The sequence below is a fragment of the Meriones unguiculatus genome, chromosome 2 (genome assembly GCF_030254825.1).
Source record: "Meriones unguiculatus strain TT.TT164.6M chromosome 2, Bangor_MerUng_6.1, whole genome shotgun sequence".
Lineage (NCBI taxonomy): Eukaryota > Metazoa > Chordata > Mammalia > Rodentia > Muridae > Meriones > Meriones unguiculatus.
In genome coordinates, this window is record NC_083350.1 from 9,190,250 (window position 1) to 9,211,484 (window position 21,235).

The 21,235-nt window shown below is 47.4% G+C and overlaps 1 protein-coding gene across 2 annotated transcripts in view; it reads left to right on the plus strand.

The window, feature by feature from the left end:
• The window catches only part of Atp9b (ATPase phospholipid transporting 9B (putative)), a 220,528-nt gene extending 209,055 nt beyond the window's left edge, over window positions 1-11,473 (plus strand). The window contains exons 27-30 of one of the 2 annotated variants that reach the window (XM_060376990.1): window positions 6,333-6,390; window positions 7,264-7,467; window positions 9,514-9,546; window positions 10,296-11,473. In XM_060376990.1, the coding sequence (XP_060232973.1) occupies window positions 6,333-6,390; window positions 7,264-7,467; window positions 9,514-9,546; window positions 10,296-10,432 (432 nt within the window). In that variant the 3' untranslated portion in view covers window positions 10,433-11,473. The remainder of the gene's footprint in view (window positions 1-6,332; window positions 6,391-7,263; window positions 7,468-9,513; window positions 9,547-10,295) is intronic. The other variant, XM_060376991.1, reaches the window with a different exon arrangement.
• Window positions 11,474-21,235: the final 9,762 nt, after the last annotated feature.

The following is a 21,235-nucleotide window of genomic DNA, read 5'->3' on the forward strand; positions in this document are numbered from 1 at the left end:
TCTCAGCAGCAACAGTGTAGTAGTGGCGAGCACAGTGTTCCCCAGGCTTTGGAGGAAACACGGCTTTTACCACTTGTGAGGACTTAGGCTTTATAAGGACCCACCAGCATCATTACTGGCATCTAAATTACTACCAGTGTCTAAGTAGCTCATTGTCTCTATCTGTATAGTCATTACTAGCTCACAACATGTAAACACAAGGAGTTTCATGTGCAATCTGAGCTGGGTTGCTTTTCATCCAGGTCAAGTTTGCAATTTTGTGAAGGTTAACAATTTAGAATGTCTCAGCATCCCAGATTGCTTTCTGCACTATTGTAATGATTCAGTCTCCTTTTTCTCTTAAGTTCTCCTTTTCCATGATCTAGAAACTGTCATTTTTATCTTTGTAGTATCTATTATGTTACAAATCTGATATACTTCAAACCCTTCAAAAACAGTCATAGCCAAGTGCATTAAGTTGAGCTGTCTTGCTTTACTTAACCAGAAAAATCGTTTTGAAGCTTTTCATTTCTTCTGAACATTTTGACAAGACTGCTTTTTGTGTCCTTTATTAATCGTGGATCCAGAGATGGGTCACCATGTGCCAAGGCAAGAGGCACCTGCCAGATCCTGGACATGAGGGCACTCCCTACTCCTGACAAGCCTGCATTATAGCAGCAGAAGAAACCATATTTCCAGTAAATGCAGGCTGGCGGCATAGGGCAGCAGCATGAAATAAGCCATGGTTGTACGATCGCAGTCGCCCACTACATCCTCCAGCATACTGCCCAGCTAAAGCCAAAGCAGCTAAGGGAGGCGCTGTGTTCTCTGCAACAAAGGCCCTGTGACATGGTCATTGTTCTCCTGCTGTGAAGAGACACCATGACCAAGCCAGCATTTAATGGAGGGCTTGCTTACAGTACTCAACTTGTGGGTCATGATCCTTCTGGGGATTGCATATCAGATGTTTACTTTATGATTCATTACAGTAGCAAATTACAGTTAGGAAGCAGCAGCAAAATGTCTTATGGTCGGGAGTCACCACAACATGAGAGCTGTATTAAAGGGTCACAGCACTAGGAACCACTGCTTCATAGTATTGGTCCATGACCAGCATGGCAGGAACATGGCAACAAGTAAGTAGACATGGCACAGCACAGTAGCTGAGAGCTTACATGTGATCCACAAGTTAAGGGGTAGAGTGCAAGACTGGGCCTGGCATGGCTTTTTAAACCTCAGAGCCCACCCCATGCATCTTTTGCAACTTTCTGATCCTTCACAAAGCAAAGCTGGGGCCAAGCATTCAGATGTGAGACTATGGGGCCATTCTCTTTCAGTCCACCACACCCTATTTTCTGTATGTACTTGATAAGTAGTCACTTCAAGACTATAAACCATACAAGCATTCCAGATCCACCTTCCTGTTCTAATCAGATTTGCTCATTATGGACCCAACATTTGTTCTGCTTTTACAGCCTAAGCCATATCTGTTCCTTCTTATGTGTCAGCAGTATGGTTTAAGCCTTGGAGATAGAGATGTCTGGTAAATACCTATTCACTAAACAGTTGATGAATGAATGAGGTAATAATCCAGAAAGGCAACATTTCCTTCAAAGTAACTCATACTCTTGACAAAGAGTTCTTAGACATGGAGCAAAATTGTGCTCCATAATGGACAAAATAAAATGGATTTCATCATAATTTTAAAGTTTTGCTTATTAAATTATGCAGTTTGGAAAATGAAGAGATAAAACCACACCATGGACTGGAAAAAATACTCTCAAGTTACGCTCTGACAAAGGACTTGTAGTACATAAAGAACTCAAAGTTTAGCAAGAAAAAAAAACACTTTAAAGAATGAATAAAAGATCTAAACTAATATCACAATTGATGTACAATTGTCAAGGAAGTCTGTGAAAAATGCCCAGCATTATTTTCTATCTACCTTACAAATTTAGATCAGTAAACTAGCATTCCGCAATAATGACTAAAGTAACTACCCAGGGCTAGTGAGGTCAGGAATCTTAGAGAACCTAGTACTGCCACTTCACTAGACCACATGGTTCCTAACTGCATCTGAAGCCTGCACGCCCACAGCAAACAGAGAAAACTGAACATAAACTAAACTGCTCGAAGTTTCAAGCTGATTATAAAACTGTGTTTCCTAATGCGGAATGTCTGCTCCTTTGAATGAAAGGCTCGATCACTCACTCAAGTATCAAAGACCAGCCCACCCACAGGGACTCTGTCCACGTGGTGAACATGTGAAAGTACACAGAGCTGGTCCTGGAGGGCCCAGCCCCAATAGGTACATCTGTGACACTATCCCTGTGCCTCAGGCTCAGGAAATATCTCAGAAGATAGAGAGTGGAAAGATTTTAAGAGCAAGAATATCGGGAAGTCTGCTGTGAGACTGTCTTCTGGAAATGACAAGGCAACTCCACTCCTCATGGTTTAACACTATGCCTGTAAATAAGACCTGAACAGTGACAGCACCAACAAGAGAAATCTCCTGGGTCCCCCCTTCACTAAGAACTAAGACAACTAATGCCTGCTGGAATGGGGAGAATATATCTCTCCATCACACACACAAGCAACACCAAATGAACTCAACAATTTGTGTTTATATATTTGTGTACATATACACATATACATAAATGCAATTAAGAGGCCATCAATTTATGAGGAAATACAGGGCTATTAAGATAGGGGTTGCAAAATTGCTAAAACAATCCTGTACAACAACAGCTCTTCTGGAGGTATCTCCATGCCTGATCTCAAGCTGTACTGCAGAACAATAGTAATAAAATCTGCCTAGTACTGGCACTGAAAAAAAAAAAAGGATAGGGGTTCGAGAGAAGAAAAGGAAGGGGGAAAGTTATGTAATTAAATTTTAATTTTAAAATAGACTTTAAAAAATATGAAAAATGCCAGAGTTCCCGATACTCTTCAACCCCACAAGCTGGTGGGGTACACACCACCAGGAACATAGTAGCTCTGTCATAGTTGCCATAGAAGCAGCCACCTGTTCTTAGACCAGGGCACGCATAAGCGTCCCAGCGCCTACAGACAGTGGTGGTGATGCTAATGTGCAGTGGGATGTTGTGCAGGGGCAAGAAGAAAAAACAGGTCATCTGTCTGATAGGCATCACAGATGAATGTGGAATGTCTGTGATAGCAAGTGGACCTAATTATACTCATGGTCATTAATGGAAAACTAGTGACATCCAGCTAGTATAGCAGAGCTGGTGCTGCTGTTGAGTTTTCAGCACCAGCTGTTGCTGAGTGCCTGTGGGTGCAGCAAGGGCCTGACCAGGCTGTGGCGACTATCCTCTGCTATCACCTGGGAACACAGAGTGATTGTATGAACTGTATGTGTCAGCCCTGACCCTGGCCTAGGTACATATTGACCAAGGGCAGTAAGACACCTGTCAGATTGCAGTCTGCTTTTGGGTCTTATATTATGTGTGCAGAAATATTACAAAAACAGTGACAAAGTGACTGCTTAGCTAGCTGGCCTTTCTTTGACATCACTGTGTGCGTCAAATAAATTGATTTGTTCTTTGTGAGCTTCTGTTCTATTTCTTTTTTTTTAGTTGACTTTTATATTTGTACTACAACACTTACACACACACACACACACACTCACACACACACACACACACACACACACTCTCCATTTCAACCTTGGGACTAGGAGAGAAGCAATGTTTTTGTTGTGGCTCTGATAAGAAACAAAGTAAGTTGAGATGGGCTTGGAGAATACTGTGACGAAAGGCGCCCTGGGCCATCTGAGAAGCCAAGACCGCCCCCTGCTGGTGCCCAGAGGGCAGGTCTGCTTGTGGGTGGCCACATGTCCGCATGAGCGTGCACACCTATGACCTGCACGTAGCTGCAGCATGGTTCCAGTCCATGCGTGTGTCATGAACACATGGACTGTGAGCTACACACATATTTCCACACCCAGTAAGGCTTTGTACGTTCATATTAATGATTTACTCATCTGGAGGTTGGTAAACCCTTTTGCAAAGTTTGTGATGTTTCTGGTTCGTGTGCCATCAAAGTGTGTAATGTTTAATTGGAAATGCATCAGTAGTGACACTTGTTGAATGTGCTGTCATTCTGAGTTTCTGTCTGTTGCATTCTATGGCTTATTTGACATACCATTGTCCATACTTCACAGAAGAGGAAATGTGGATGTGCAGAGATAAAGCAGGATGTGTGTGCTAGGCTGGCTTGATGTCTGTCCTGAGCTCTGTGTACTTTCACATGTTCACCACGTGGACAGAGCCCCTGTGGGTGGGCTGGTCTTTGATACTTGAGTGAGTGATCGAGCCTTTCATTCAAAGGAGCAGACATTCTGCATTAGGAAACACAGTTTTATAATCAGCTTGAAATCCACAGTAGATCAATTGCTTCTGTGCCTAATTCTATTCCACAGAGTAAGATTCTCTCAACAGATCCATTTATAAGTATCTACATCAAGAAAGACAGACTATGCACATTTCTCCCAGTTACTTACTGATGGTTTTTATACCAGTCGATTATGTGAGGGCTTATTAATCTGCAGCCTGTATAAAGTCAGAAGTTGTCATACATGCAGATTAGATGTACTGCCTTAAATGCCCTGATATGTTTGCAGCCTTAACAAGACAAGTGGCACAAATGCCCCTATTAACTTCTAATATCTAAACTGATCATTCTTTCTCAGTCTCAGTGTGTTTCAGAAAATATGGCTATCAAGTAAATCTCTTTACTTACATAAGACATTAAAATTGGGTTTCCTAAAGTAAAATCAGTCACATGCTTAACTACAAATGGATTTTATGACCAAAGACCAAACACACTACTGTCTGACAAGAGACATGCTGTTGAAAATAGGTGCTAAACCTGCTAAAGTTCTCTGCTTTTTAAAACCTGTATTAACTTTAACAAATTACAGTATAGTTAAAGTCTTCTTGTGCCCATATATAGGAAGGATTTGGGCTCAGTCAGCATCTTCATGGATGAACACTTAGAACCAAGGAAAATACTTACATAAAAATGTAACTATTGTTTACAGCACCACGTATACAGTGAGACTAGTACATGGGATACGATAGTTTGCACATGTACCTGCATACGTATAAATTTTTGCATGTGGGCAGGCTCTCACAGAGGCCACAGATGCGCACAGCCTGGAGCTGGAGCTCTAGGCGGCTATGCACTACCTTAGCTTGGAAGGGCGCCACTGCGCTGTCTCCTCAGCCCTGTAGCACACTCTTCCTGTTCGTGCACTTTCATCACCAAACGTCCCCAGCATCTTCCAGTTCACTGTGGGTCTAGGCTTTTGTGTGTTACAGCTGTCATGCATCCCTGATGTTTGCTCCTGGGTCCCATAACAGTCCACCTTTCCTCATGGGCACATACACCCACATTTGCTACAAGAAACTTGCTCCCATGGGAGTGAAGCTGGGGGAAAGGCATACATTAAGTGTAGAACTTTGGATTCTGGTTCACTGACACCACAGGATGCAGGGAGGCACGCAAGTAGGAGCTGAAGGAGAAGCCCAGGCTCCCCGTTCTTGACCTATGCGTGCAAGTGCCTCCGTAGTGAGAGGCTCACACCCATCTACTCTGGCCTCTATCGCCTGACAGATCTCTAGCACTGAGAGTTAAAAGAATTGAGCCCATGACTGTGTTTTGGTTTTTTTTGTTTTGTTTTGTTTTGTTTTGTTTTGTTTTGTTTTTAATTGCAGTATCTTAAGCTGTGAGATTGAGTGGAGATGAGTGTGGGCAGCATGTCTTGTCTCTGGCCCACCCTGCGAGCCTGTGCTCAGGAGTACATGGGAAACCATTCCATCTATCTGTGCTGGATTTACTTATGTGGCAGATTTTCCTGAAAGGGTTAACAGTCAGAAAATTTCACTCTAGCTGGGACAAGATATAATTGAAGTGCCGTCACCATTTTTATTTGGAAACTGAGAAGTAAATATTTATTTCCAAAAAGTAACAAAGTAGAGGGACAACATTTTTATCAGTCTTTATCTCCTATTTCAATTAAATTCTTGTCTGTAGATACTAATGTTTGGGTTACTAGGAATCCAAGGGCATGGCTGTGGCTTAAGAATTCCTCAGATGAGATGAGAAGGCATATGAGACCCCCAGCCAACCACAGGCATTCAGAACATAGCCATGTTGCCCACCCAGGCAGCCTCTGAAGGTATTACAGCAACACCTGAGGGATCCTTTTGTCAGGTCAGGATAACGGCGAGTTGGGGACCCTTGAGGAGCTCCCCGTCCCCTGCTCTTGGGGAATGTAGTCCAGCAGGATGTTCTGCTCTCCTAATGCACTGTTCCACTGTTCACCTTAGGGGAGATCCCTTTCCTTCAAGACCTTCCTCATCTGGGTGTTGATCAGTATTTACCAAGGTAAGACGGACTGTGATTCTACAATACCAAAGCATGTGTATGTGTGTATGCGTGCGCATGGAATGTGTTGGCAATACTGTTTTCTGTTGGCACACAGCCCGCAAATCGAATTTCAACAGCCTAAAATTTCTTTAACAGTTATTTATTGGCCTGTTTACCTTGGAGATTGGTATTCCAGCATGTGGATGGGTGGATTGACATTCTGAGAAGAGCTTTTTGTTTTGACGTTGAGGTTTTGAAATTTAGAGGTTAGGGTCTCTTATGGGTTCAGTCAAACTTGTGTAACTGAGGCTGGTCTTCAGCTCCTGATCCTTCTATTTCCACAGTCTAAGTGCTAGGATTACAGGAGTGTGTCCCCATGCCCAGTTTGTGTTGTACCTACTTAGCTGCATTCTCCATCCCAGACTGGTACTGTTTAACTGCTGTGTGTCAGCTAATCAGAACACATTAATAAGCAGCTCTCACGTTTGTGCTGCACAGTGGTTTTCGTAGAGTGAAGATAGTAAGGCTCTGAAATATCTGTTATGTAACCGGAAGCTCTGGCCCTCTGCTGGAGTTCCAGGGAGGGGTGGATTTTCCTTGCATAACTGGGTGGCAGATCAGAGAGCTCATGTGAGACATACTATGAAGTCAATTGAAGGGGAAGTTGGCTTCCTATAGATCTTTAAAGCTTGTGAGTCTCTGCAGCTGCCACAATTCAGTGTTGGGCTGAACTGCTCATCCCCCTATGAACGGTCTGTGTTCGTGGTCCCGGATAAGTGTGTGTGAACCAGCCATTCACGTGTGCCCTTTTCTAGCTAGTTTCCATGGTAATGCAGTTCCCAGGCCAGCAAAGCAGCTGACCTGAGAGTGTCCGCTGCGCCCTTCTTACAGGTGGCATCCTCATGTATGGAGCACTGCTGCTCTTCGAGGCAGAGTTTGTCCATGTGGTGGCCATCTCCTTCACAGCGCTGATCCTGACGGAGCTGCTCATGGTGGCCCTGACCATCAGGACATGGCACTGGCTGATGGTTGTGGCGGAGTTCCTCAGTCTGGGCTGCTATGTTGCCTCACTTGCATTTCTCAATGAGTATTTTGGTAAGTACTTGTAGCTTTGATTCATTGTCTGCAAGTGGTCCTTAACCCTTTGTGGTCATCTCTTCAACACCTTATGTTATAGACAAATCCCATAGCAGAAAGCTTTACAACACAGAAGTTTGTTTTGTGGAAAGATAAAAATCTGGTAGTGATTTATAAAATTAAGACCTTTACCGTCTTGCTTATGCTTGTTTCCACTCATTTTCTCTACAAGAGCTGTGCTATTTATGTTTTTCTGGTGCAAGCCAGTGACTGTTTGAAGACGCCTTTGGAGAGGGAGTCTGGGTGGCCGTGAGGCACATGTGTACTGCTTCCTTCTGCTATCTGCAGAAGTTACAGCAGCCGAGCCAGGCTCGGGTGGTAGCCTTAGGCTCCTCACCATGTGGAGATGGTATCTTTACCAGCACTTCCCTGAAATGGAGTCCAGTGCCTGTTGCTTCCAGTGCATTCCTTACGTTGGCCCCAGCCCAGCTCACAGTGACGTGCCAGGCAGCTTTGGGACTATGGGGTCTCTCTGAGCCGAATTCCCTAAGAAAAAAGGTCCTAAGTGAAATGTACTGGGTTTCTTCAGGAGTTCCCCATCTGTGAACCTACACTGTTCAGTCCTCAACAGTCCCACTACCTCCCATGCCCCTTGGCTGGTCCACCCTCACCTGGCCCACTCTGTTATACACTGCTAGGTTTTGTCATTCTTCTTCCTCAGCCAGAGGCTAAGAATGGCTGAAGCCAAGCATCTCAACTGTGTCATTGTGGTTGATAATACAATCCCAAGTTTGACTCTTCTTAAGATCTGTAAAACCAAGGCAGAAAGGGAAGAGGATGATGTGCTCATTTGAGTATTGATGAGTGTGCTGCCTTACTGGGCCCTTAGAGGAAGGACAGTCCCAGTTTCCTGGGTTCAAAGCAGAAAGTGTGGGCATGGTCAGTGCACACATGGTATACATTCTTTCAGCTTCCTGAAAGCCAAGCAGTGTACTTCCTGGCCCAAAAAGAAAGGCTCCAGGTTTCAGAAAGGAGAAGCCTTTACATGTCCCTCTTGGGTTCTTCACACCCATGACAGCAGCAACAGGTTCCATCCTGAGCATTTGTCCATACAGGTTGGTCACTTACCTGCAGTCCCTGCACTTCACACAGAGACACTGTGACTGTGGGTGATGAGTGTAAAGTTTGCACACTGATGAATACAAAGCTATTGCAGGTTCTGGATCAAAGCCATGGTGAGCAAGTTCAGTTCACAGGCCATCACTGTTTAGACCAAGCAGAGGATGATATAGTTTGGAATGGAAAGAGTTAGCTGTACATTAAAAGAAACATGAAATACACACACACACACACACACACACACACACACACACACACACACAAATGCCTGTGGCATGTAAGAAAAGACTTTCAAATGAGAATGACACAATTATTTTTCTTTGGAGAATAGTATGAGCCACATTCTCCTATGGAGAAAGGTTTTGGGTTTTTGGCATTTCAGAATGTGTCTATAGACAATAAGTCAAAACACTAGGGCTGGAAAACAAGTGACCATTATCTAGCTCATTGCTGAAATAAGCAAAGGTTCGTGGATTCTATAAATAGGAGTTACACAAGTGACACAAGAAAGCCTGTCACAGGACTGTTGCCTCTGTGCCCCATGCTCTCCTCTGCCAATTGTAGCTGATGGTGCCTGCCCTGTCCAGCCAGGCTGCACAGAACACATGTCATGCACATGAGCAGGCATGAGAAGCCCTGAAGTCACTCAGGTGCAGCAGAGCTTAATAGTGGACATGCTTAGACACTAGTGCAGATTCAGGGAGCGTGTCTCGGTGCTTGCTTCAAAGTTACAGCGACGCAACTGATACATTGCCATTCATTGAGATTATGTGGCAGCAGGCCATGGGATGAAGGGTAAAACCCCAACCACAAGTGCATTTCACGCTAACATTCTACTGCTTTTTAATGCATTTCTCTAATCAGTAGCTAACTAACCACTTAAAATGTCTGGACCTCTTTTAATCTATCCTTCATCTGCTTTGTTCATGTTTTCTCTTGGCACAGGTATAGGCAGAGTATCTTTTGGCGCTTTCTTAGGTAGGTAAAGTTATTATTCCCTTCCAGAGTATAGAAACTTAGCAAAATAGCAATGTTAAGCATGCTTAACTAATTCTTTAAAAATTCAAATAAAAACCAGTCTTCTAACTCGGCACTTCTCACCTCACCGAAACCTCATGAAGCCTCCCTGAGCTAACTAGCTACACAGCGTGCTTCTAGGAGCTATCTGGCTAGGTGAGGGAGGTCTCGGGTCTAGCCTGCTTTCTTTCCCTAAAACAGACTTGCTTATAAGTTGCAGCTGGGGGCTCTTCCCAGCTGTGTGTGAGCATGGCCTGGGCTCCGGTCCTGGATGTGAGAGTCTGTGACTGGGAAGCAAATGCTGTCAGCCCAGCTGCTCACAACAATCTGGGGATTTCTGCAGTTTGTAGGCTCTTAAGCACGTTAGGCTTTTCACATGAGGACTTTGATGGCCTAGTTAACATCAGAGTGAGCCTGTATCCTCTGAGCAGCAAGGTGCAGGTCCTGTCAGTCATGTGAAAGTACTGTCTACCTGTTAGCCATCTATCTGCAAGCCCTTCCCAGTGCTAGGCTGTGCTCACTGTGTTGAGAGAGCATAAATTAGACAGGTATACAGATTAAACAGCTGGGCAGGACAGACCTGTGTGCACAACCATGATGGAGCCAGTGGCTCTGGGGGTCCTGAGGGCTCAGTTTGGGCTGTGGCTATGATCTTAGGGGCTGGGAGCTCCCGTAGTTGGCTCTCATTCTTCAATACCTCCTCCTGACAGATGTTGCCTTCATCACAACCGTGACCTTCTTGTGGAAAGTGTCAGCCATCACTGTGGTCAGCTGCCTTCCACTCTACGTGATCAAGTACTTGAAGCGAAAGCTGTCCCCTCCCAGCTACTCCAAGCTGTCCTCCTGAGTATGACATAAGGCCAGGTAGAGACCCTCCTGTGCTGGCAGCATGAGGGACTGGCACTGCTGGTGGGCCAAGGGCTGAGCTCACCTGGCCTTGCTCACCAGTGTCTGTACTAAAGCAGCGTGAACGGCCACTGGAAGGAAGGGATTGCCTCAGCACAGCTGGGCTGGGCTCAGTTCCGGGGCATCGAAAGCAGAGCTTCTGCAGTGTTCCAGCATTCGCCGACTTTCTTTGATGGTGTGCTGTAGAAAGCCATTCCTGCTCAGACTGGAGATGCCATGCCTGCGCCCGCCACTGCACCTCAGCAGACAGTGGGCCTGCTCATCCACGCTCTGCCACTGGCACACTCCTCTTCAGATGCAGTTTCGCTTTTCAGTGGACACCACACACATTCAAGTGGCCAAGCGGTGACACTTCTGATATTCTAATTCCGTTGCAGCTATGAATGTAAACCATTTTTCAAGGCACTGCTGTTAGCTGATACATTTTATATCTGTAAAATCATGCTCGGAACTGTTTACGTAGAGCTCAGCTGTCCTGTGCAACTCACAGCACCAACCATGATGCTTTGCTTCCTGAGTAGGTGTTCTGGTCCATGCGGTTATACTCTCAGCACTCGTCTGAGCTTGTGATGGCAGATCTTCTGTCGAAGGCTACACTGAGGGCTGACGGGACCTCCTTGGAGGGATGCTGGGCGTAGAGTTGGGCCCACACATTGTGTGTGCAGCTCTGCACTGCACAGTGTGTGCCTGTCACACAGCAGGCCTCTTAGCCTCAGTGCTTCACACGCTAAAGCAGGCTAGAGGAATCTCCTTTGCACTACTTTTTTGTATTTGCCTATACTCTTCAGCTTGACTTCCCCCTCAAATGTGGATCCCTAGGACCTCAAAATCCTTGGGGAAGGACAAGCTGTGTGAGTGGAACACTGAGGAGATACCTAACAGGCCATGGGACTGTACAGTACCCTCTACCCAGGCTCCTGTGAGCACTGCTTTTCAGAGGAGAGACTCTTTGGCCACAAATAAAGCTTCATTCATCCCTACAGTGCCTTTTGACTTGACCACCTTTATTTTGGTAAGGAACCTGGGTTGCCTGGTCCTTTCCAGACCCAATGGCAATCAGGAAAAGCTGTGTCTTGTATTCCCCACAAGGTGTCACTGTTTGTTGTCAGTTCACAGGCAGGTTTTCCTCCGCTGAAAGAGGGAGCCCAGAGGTCACTGACCAGCTCATCTGGCTGGACTTCATGATGTCCCCATCCCTTCATTGATGCAGTGTGAATTACGGGTATCAGAGTCACAGAAATGCCAACAGGCCATGAGAGAAGGGCACATTGCTTGGGTTAGGGTGTAGACTAAGTGCAGATCACAGGCTCACCTGTGTGCTGTTTAGACCTAGAGCATACACAGGAAGCCAACCAACATGGCTGTAAAGAGTTACAGACCGCCTCAGAAAACAATACTACAAACCTCTGGGGTTCAGCAGCTTTGCTGCCCAGGCTTTCCCACAGTGGAAGAATAGAGCAGTAGTCAGGCTCTCAGTCTTCGGAAGCTGAAATGCACAAAGTCCTGCTTAGAGGCTATGGGAAGCCAATGTGCTTGCTCATCCACAAAGTGAACATAATCTCCCCCTCAGGATGCCACTGTTCGGGTCACAGGAGGCAACGATGGGAGGAAGCTCTGACCAGATGCCTGGCACTGTGACTCAGAACATCTGGGGAGCATTGGTCCTTGTCTGGATTGAAGAAAAGTGCTGCTTAATAAAGGATCATTAGACCTGATGTAACTCAGGCCTGCGAAGTAGCTCTTCAAGTGTCAGGGGGAAAGAGCCACCGTGAAGAGCAGCGTTGTGCTCCTGCTGACTTCTGAGACAACCACGCTGGGTGTCATTTTAAAGTCCGGAGCTGGCTTGCTTCCAGAAATTCTCGTGGACAGGCTTGCCTGCTGGTGAGCACTGCCCAGCCCTCACTTTACAGGGCTTCCACAGTCCTCCTCCTCTGCCTGTGCAAAAGAATGGCCTTCAGTCTATCCAAGGTTCCTGGTCTTGAACTTCCTCCCCATTGGGAGGAGTTTCCTTCCCTAAGGCAGGAAATTTCCACAAGTTCCTCCAGTACACATAGGGATGTGACAGATATGGTCTTGCTCATTATGCGTAAAAATGCGTGTGTAAGGAAGCTGGCAGAACAGAGAACAAGTGGAAAGACTCCCTGAAGAGGTGGAGTTGAGCCAGGACCAGAAAAGATCCATTCATGCCAAGAAGGAAACAACACTAGGGCAGAGGAACAGATGGAGTGGAAGCGGAGTGCAGAGTAGGGGAACAGAGCTCTAAGAGGGTGGCACAGGAAAGGCCAGTGAGGCAGATACGGCTGAACAGAGGGAAGAATGAGTACGCTGTGGACAGGTGGTCAGATGCATGGGTGGGTGGGCAGATAGATAGATAGGAGTGGCTAGATGAGTGGGTGAGTAGATCAGTGGTTGGATGGATGGATGGATGGGCCAGTAGGTGAATAAATCAGTAAGCAGATAGGCAGATAGATATATGGGTAAACAGGTGGCTATAGGGTGGGTGCTGGGTGGATAGGTAGTCAGGAGAGTAGATGAACTTCCAAGACCTCATAACAGGTCCACCTAGGAACCACCATGCTTTTTCTTTTAACTATTGTGAAATCAGAGAGGGCTTCATTGTGTTCTCAAAGCCTGTGAAACCCACAAAACCATAACAGTTTGTTACAATGGCCATTGTTTTTTTTTTTTTTTTTTTTTTTTTTTTTTTTTTTTTTCTGTGGTGCTCAGGGCCCTGCTAAGAGGCTATAATAGAAAGACCAAGTGCTGCTCCACCTCTGGGGGAGGCCTGGGGACCTCTCCTGTGTAGCATCCAAGCATTCCTATATTGCCACCCTTGCAAAGGAGGCCATGGGTGCTGTGTGTAAAGATGACTTCCTTAAGTGCACTAGAGGCCTTAGTAAAAAGCCAGGTGACCCAGCTGGGCAAAAGGCAAAACCAACTACACACTAGACAGAGACAGAGGACTAAAAGCAAACTGATGGAGCAACTACAAGAAGCCAACAGGAGGTATCCTGAAGCCAGGTGACCACGCAGCAGCGTTCACAGTAGACTGCGTAATAAAAAGTTTAACTTCTGACAAAGAGAACACTTGATGGAAATTCTGTTAAGGTAAAGCAGATTCACGACAGAACACTCCAGTCTTAGTAGACCAGTTGCCTTCCTAAGCATAGGTAGCTTATTCATTTTAGTTTCATGTTTTGAGAGTTTTTCTTTGTGTTCATATGGTGTATGCGGTGCACTCACATGTGAACGCAGGTATGTGCACCCATGCACACGTAGAGACCAAAGGGGGTTATCGGGTGACCTGCTCTATCACTTCCTGCCTTTCTCCTTCAAGACCAGCTCCCTCAATCTGGAGCTAGGCTGATAACCAACATCTCGTAGTGATACTCACATCTGCCATCTGCCTCACCTGGCACCGGGGTTATGGGTGTGGCAAACAGCCACACCTAGATTTTTCTGTAGGTGTTGTGGACTTAAGCTAAGTTCATGCTTGCATAGCACGTGTTGTTACCCACTGAGGCTCTCTCCCCACCTCTGTGATTGACATCTTTACCACTGTCAGTAGCAGCAAACCTGAAACAGGAGAAACTAAGGTGATGCTATCAGCCCACTACCCTAGTTGGCATTTTCAGGCTATGCACCCAGTCACTGCAGAAAACAGACCAAGGTAGACCATATACTGGGTCAGTAATAGTTCCTAGAAAAGTCCAGAACCAAGGAGATGTTGGCACACATCTGTAATGCCAGCACTTAAGAGGCTGAGGCAGGGGATTGTGCGTTTGAGGACAATGAGCTCTACAACACAAGACACTGGATCAGAAGACAAGAATCGTATGAAAGTGGAAGAGGGAAATGATTAGAGGAATTCTAAACTATTTTCAACTTAATGAACATGTCAAAGTTTGAGAGACACAATCAAAGCCATGGTTGAGGGATTTATAGGCTTAAATGCTTATATGGGGGTATAAAATCAATAGACTTCACTTTGGGGGAGCTAGGAGGAAATAGCAAAGCAGGCCTAAACAGGAAGCAATAGTAATAGTAATAATAATAATAATAATACATCACAGAAAGGTTCACACTGGAGCCAATAATCCCAGAAGCTACAAGATCAGCTGACCTCCCTGCTAGACTGCTGAGGAGAAGAAAAAAGACTTAATGTCCACCCTGTGGTTCCATTTGTTAGTGGACACAGCAGCAGGTGATCACCAGGGTTAGCGGAAAAGCACACCTGGGAAGATCAGAAAAGCGAGAAGGTCTGTGTGGTTCATAGTTCCTGAGGAGTCAGCCCATGGTCTTTAGTGAAGCAGAGAATCATATCAGGGAGTGTGTGCTGGATCACAGCTGCACTGTGGAGGGAGCAGGAAGCAGGGAGGCAGAGGAAGGAAGGGACCAGGTTCCATATCCCTTCAGTGCACACTGCAGTGACCTAAGCTCCTCTCACTAGGCCCCATCTCTGACTAGGCCCCATACTCCCCACAGCACCATCTCCTGGGAATCAGACCTTCAAGACCCGAGCCTTGGAGGGACATCTAAGACCACTGTGGTAACATTCTTGGGGCCTGCAGGATGGGGCAGGGCGGGGCGGAACATTCTGTGAGAGACAGGCAACAGCAGCACTGTAGTCCATTCCTGGCCCATACTGTACATGGCAGATGGGCTGGGATCTTCCACATAACTCACATGTTTAACCTGTGTTCAAAATAAAAGTTGTAAAGATGACGAAGATCTGCTGAGGACTGAGAGCTCAGACATGTGAACACTTTCTGCTGAGTGGTCAGGTCAGACATGTCAGACCCCTAAACTAAGTGTGGGAAGCAGGCCCAGGCCTGGGCAGCAACTCTTCAGATTGCTCTGATTTTTCTGGAAGGAGAGCTAGTTGGCAAAGCTAGTCAACTACAAGCAGAAGTTTCTGATTGGCAGCAGTGCATGGCCTGCGGGTGAGGCCACAGATCTGTGTCCTAAGTAATATCTGCCAAAGCTTCAGGCCCTGTGCTGTTGCCGAGGAACAGGACTCCCCAGGGTTGCAAAGGCTGCAGTAGGCGCTGGGAGACAAGGCTGCCAACCTGTCCTCGCTGCTCTGTGGTCACTTTTCCCGGGGTCAGTCCCACACCTCTCTAGCACGGGGTTCTTGGACCCCATGAGAACATTGTCCTGTCTCATCCTCTTGCCCCACCACATTTGAAATCTGGCATCTCCTACCACTGGCATCTTTGAGGGTAGGCCTGGCCTTGCAAGCCTTCATACCTTCTAAGAACAGAATGATACCACAGATGTGCTTAGCGAGTGCAGTATCAACAAGAGCTGGAGAAACTGAGGCACAGAACCTTGACAGGCTTCTCAGTGCAGGGAGCTGAGCTGGCCGTGCACGCAGGGGGGGCACATGTGTGGACCTGACTGTGCCACCGATCCCTTACTTATCCCTGCTAGTACATCCAGGCCACTAGAGAAGACCCGAAGGGAGTGGGAAGGGCTAAGGTCGTAGTGCTGGACACTGACAAGCACCTTTGTCCTTCCATCTGGACTTGCAGCCCCAGCTCCCGGGAAGCCCACCCAGGGACTCCACAGGGTACCATTCTCAAGCCTAGCCTGTCCAGTCTTCTCGTCCAAGACTGGCTGACCATCACAGAATTGCAAAAGCTATTATAAAAGCTGCCCAGTACTGTAATTGCACAACCATGCCAAGGCCACATTTTCCCTTCAGCTCCTTGCAAGTGACCACAGGATTTGGCCGGAGCCACAATGAGACATGATCTGTTCAGCTCTATCCACTCCCCTCTTTCCTGTCTTTGGGCATTGGCTCATGACTTGACAGAGCAGGATCTCAGTCTGGGAAGAGCCCTAAAGTGTCCAGCTCTGGCATCGAACAGGCACATGACACCAACCTGTGTCAAATTATAAAAATGCTCTCCACTGGGAGAGATGTCCCCTCACCACCTGTGGCAGACAAGTAAGCTGGTCCCAAGGTCATGAGAGCAGGAGAACTGACCCCATCCTTCACCAACTGCAGCACTCAGAAGAGCGGGCCCTTCACCTTGCCCAGGCAGCACAGTAAAACTGGCCTTGGTGGCAAAGGCCCGGGTGAGCTGGCCCTGCCCCTTGATGGCTGCAGTATTTAATGACCTAGCTGGGGCAGCAGCAGAGAGCTTACCTGGGTGGTGTAGGCACAGGAGAGCTAGCGAGCTGACCAACTCAGATATCACCCAGGCCCCACATCCAGGACTTTGAGTTGGCCACCTCAGTATCTACCCAATCTATGAACTGCTGGAGCACATGGAAGGGCTGGTCCTACAGATACAAAGCTACAGGTTCTCCATGACCCAGCGTATCAACAGGATGTCTGAGAGGAGGCCCATGAGGATCCAGACTATATAGTTGAACAGAAGTCAGAGGCATTGAAACAGACCGTTGGCGTGTTGCAGTGAACATTTGCAAGTAAAGAAGTATGGACAAAAGGGTAAACTGTGACACTCTGTGACACAGCTTGCCCGACATTTTAAACTCTATCTTACATTCTTTGTGGGGAGTTGCAAGGATGCAAGGTGAATACAAAGGATTGGGAGATGAGTGGCGTTTGGGGTGCATAATGTGAACTTTACAAAGAATCAAAAAAAAAAAAAAAAAAAAAAAGGAAAAGTCCTCCAGTGCTGTCTCCTCCTTCAGTCAGCTGGGGACTTCTGAATATGGGTGTAATTCCAGATCTTCCCAGGAGGGGGCAATAGAAACCAAGAAACGGTGCTTCCAAGTTACTCTGGATGCCCAGGCTCTGGAAGGGTTAGTCAGCTATTGGACAGAATGAGCACTCCCTGGATGCCACGTCTTCATGGGATCCAAAGAGGAATCCTGGCTTTATTCTGACAGAGGAACGTGCTGCTGCTCACAGTCACTTGTGTGCAGTTCGTATCTGGTTTTGCCTGAGTGGGAAGCCAATTTTCCTCTGCAGCAGAGCCCCAATGTCCAAGTGCCAAGTATCTGGTCCTGGCTTTCTCTTGTGGGAAAAGTTCTAGAGCAATAACCCAGGGCCTGGGGCTTTCACAAGCTGCCACGCATCTGGAATGGCCTGTGTACCTGTGGAGCCAGGGGTCTCTGGACAGCTAAGATCTCCCCATGCATTATGCTGATCCTGACACAGCATTGGTGACAGAATCTCTCAGAGCCCGCCACAGTAACTTTGACCTAGAGAAGAAGTAGGCATCCTCCAGATAGACGTGGAGTATTCCAGAGTGAGTGTGCTGCAGGCTGCTTCCTACTACCGCAACCCGGACAGTGCTGTGCCTGGCTCACGGCAGCTGGTCTGCTTCATACAGGCCCTGAACTACCACGCCAGGGTGCACTATGACCTCATCCTGAATGCTGCTTTGCCATAGGTGCACATACAGATGTGGGCAGCTTTGCAAGCGTGGGGTTCAGCAGCAAGTATTCTGGTGTCTTTGAGAGCCCACCCTCAAGGGGAAATGTGCTGGGATAGTCCTTCGCTCTGGAGGAGGAAGGGTGGGACCTTAAAAGTTGAACATTAGTGTAAGCCAGAAAGCAGGGGTTTCATGTGAAAGTGGAGTTGAAACATTGCCTCTTGATGTGTCCACGGTTTGAGAATCTGAAGATTGCTGGCATCCCAGCCAGGATGTCACCCATATCTATAGGGCCATCCAGCTGCTCCCAACCAGCATCCGTCTTCTTGACCTAAGTGCTTGACTCAGTTTCCCCCTGAGGAGAACAGCCTGTGTTTGAAGACAAGGGTTATGAACAGGGCTCTCTGAACAAGTGAAGTCTGAGCACCAGAGCAACCTTGGGCTCTTTGGGAAAAGTGGCTGTAATTCTATGCCCTTAAACTGCAGGTACTATGCTACCCTGCCAGGACCCGATGTTACTGATCTGCACTCAGTTAACCTGCCAGGACCTACTGTCCCCAACATTCATTTGTTTGTTTTAGGTTCTCTCTTGGGTAAGGTGCTCACAATAGTAGACACTCTCCACTTCTCCCAATAGGCCCCAAGCCTGGAGGGGAGAGGGAAAGTGCAAAGAACACAGAAACGGTTGGTCCTGGCCTACTGGCCTGACCCCTCCACCCTCCAGCAGCTCAGGCGCCTCACATATAGGTCAAGTTCTGCACAGGAGATTAACCTGGGTCATGAGAAGGATGTGGGCCATTTCCTTTCAATTATGCATCTGACTCCCTCATCCTGGGGGTGCTGTTAATTGTTGCTCTCTCTCTCTCTCTCTCTCTCTCTCTCTCTCTCTCTCTCTCTCTTTCTCTCTCTCTCTCTGTAAATAGTACTTTGTAGCTCCCCAAGGTTGTGAAGCTAGATTACTTGTTGGGGTCTGTGGGAGAAACCACTGTCAGCTATCCTAATTTCAATGACTAATGAAGTGTTCACATCATACATGCAGAGCCCATTCATGTTCATGACATATATACAGGAGTCCCCAGATGAACCCCATCATATCATGTAGAGCAGCTCAGAGGGGCCCTTCCCTGTTGAATGTGCAACAACTTCAGGACATCCACATGCAGCGGTTTCCAGGGCATCCTCCATGACAAAGCAGAGGGGGGAATGGGGAACTCAGTGCCATTCTCACTCCACGTAGCATTTCTGGGGACATGGGATGTCTCCTGGGGATGGGTAGGGAGCGCCTGGGCTTTGACCCTGTGGCCATTCTGCCATGAATGACCTTGACTCCAAGGTTCAGCAGACTACAGATGGTCCTCAAAGGATGTGACTGGATGTGGACCCCATCTCCCTGCCTCAAGCCAGCTGGGGACTTCCAGGAGGGAGGGATGGGAAACCAAAAGCCCAAGGAGAGGAGCGGGAGGCCTAGAGGTGCCTGGAGTGGGCTCTGCCTGCTCTGAGGACCCCCTAGTTGCCGCCGTTTTCTGATTAGTTCATGCATCCACTAACAGCACCCCCTTCCGAGGTGAGGATCTCTCCTGGGACAGCCTGGGTGGGCCCCATCCTCAAATTGTGACAAACAAAAAGGGAACAAAGTGGCAAGAGTAAGACACCAGGCCAGACTGGAGGAGAGGCCTGGATGTCTCCTATCAGACCCTCAGTTCTCAGGGGCTTTAGAGCCAAGGGAGCCAAAATATCAGCATGGAGATATACGGTATGTTAGAAACAAGGCCAGAGGGGGTGGTGCTGGTGCTCCAGAGATGGATCATAGGCTAGGATTTGGGCAGCTATGCCACAGGCTAACTTACAAAGCTGTGAAATACCTAGGCACAATAGAACAGGCTACCAGGGGCTGCCAAGGAGCCCAGGATCCAGCAATGGGGAGAGACATAACCTGAGACCTGGAGGGATGACGGGTCTTCTGACCCAGCATACTGAAATGGAGGAATGGCACATTGAAAACCCCTTCCCAGGACTACCTGCTGGCATCCTGTTCCTTGAGCTACTTCAACACTTAATACATAGCTACTGTTGTACTCCCAGGGCCAACTAACCCTCTCTTAAGGATAGGCTGTCCACTGCTTTGGGTTCTCCCTGCTCCCCACCCCCTTCACAGACCACCCACCCTTGAGATGCACCAGCCTGAATGCCATCAGCTCTGGGAAAGGAGACTCCTATAAATGCCATTTCCAAAGCCCGCAGCTCAGATGCCCACACAAGTCCTTCAGAGAACAACGGGCATCAAAGTCATGAAGGAGAGGCAGTGTGCCCTCCTGGGCAGCTTGCCCACCCACCCAATGGCCAATGGACTAGGAATTGGGTGGCTATGCCACAGGCAAACTTATAAAGCTGTAAAACACCCAGGCACAATAGAACAGTCTCTAAAAGGCTCCTCCCTACTAGTTAGCAGGCAAAATCAGACCCCTCTGTGTGGCCTGCTGCTATCACTGGCCATGTCTTTACACCTGGCTTCACATCTCAAAACCTCAGAGAGAGACCTGCCCTAGCCCCATACCCATGTCCTTCTTTATGCTGGGCATTAGTTCTGAAACTTTGAGTAACGCACTGCCTGTCCCAGGCCTCCTGTGGAGGCCAAATGTGAGAACACAATGGCATGAGGACTGCAGCCCTCAGCCGGTGTTTAAGAAATGACCAGGCAGCAGTGAAGGGGTACAGGGCACTGACAGTCTACATAGGAGAGGGAAGGGGAGACACACAGGAACTAGAAGGTTAGCTGTCACTGTGGCATGTATCTACGGCTACTGATGCTCACAGGTCTGAGGCAGGAGGATCATTTGACCCCAAGAGTTCAGAGGCAGCCTGGGCAATGCAACTAAATATAGTCTCAGAAAGGAAATGAAAAAAAAAAAAAAAGGAGGAGGAAACATCGGGAAAGAGAAGGGTGGAGGAGGAAATGAAGTCATGGAAGGGAGGGAGGAAGAGAGAAAAGAAAAGGGGACAGAAAGGGGAGGGAGGGAAAAGAAGCAAGAAGAGGAGAGGGAAGGAGAAAATGAAAACAAGCAATCAGACATTCTAGTTAGTCTTTGGAAAGAAGGAGCTGCCCTAGTGTATGCTTCAATATGGTAGAACTCAAGGGCATTTGCTAAGTGAAGCAAGCTTAACAGGAAAGACAGTTGCCAGAGGGTTTCGTTTATTTACAAAGAATATTTTACTGCTACATGTATGAATGTCTTGCCTGCACTTACATATGTGTTATGTGGGCGCTTGGTGTCTGCAGAGGTCAGAAGAGGATCCTAGATCCCCTAGAACTGAAGTTAGGGTGTTTGTTAGCCCCCACTTGGAAACTGGACAAACTGAGTCCCCACACCCGGCATGGAGCCACCTCGCCAGCA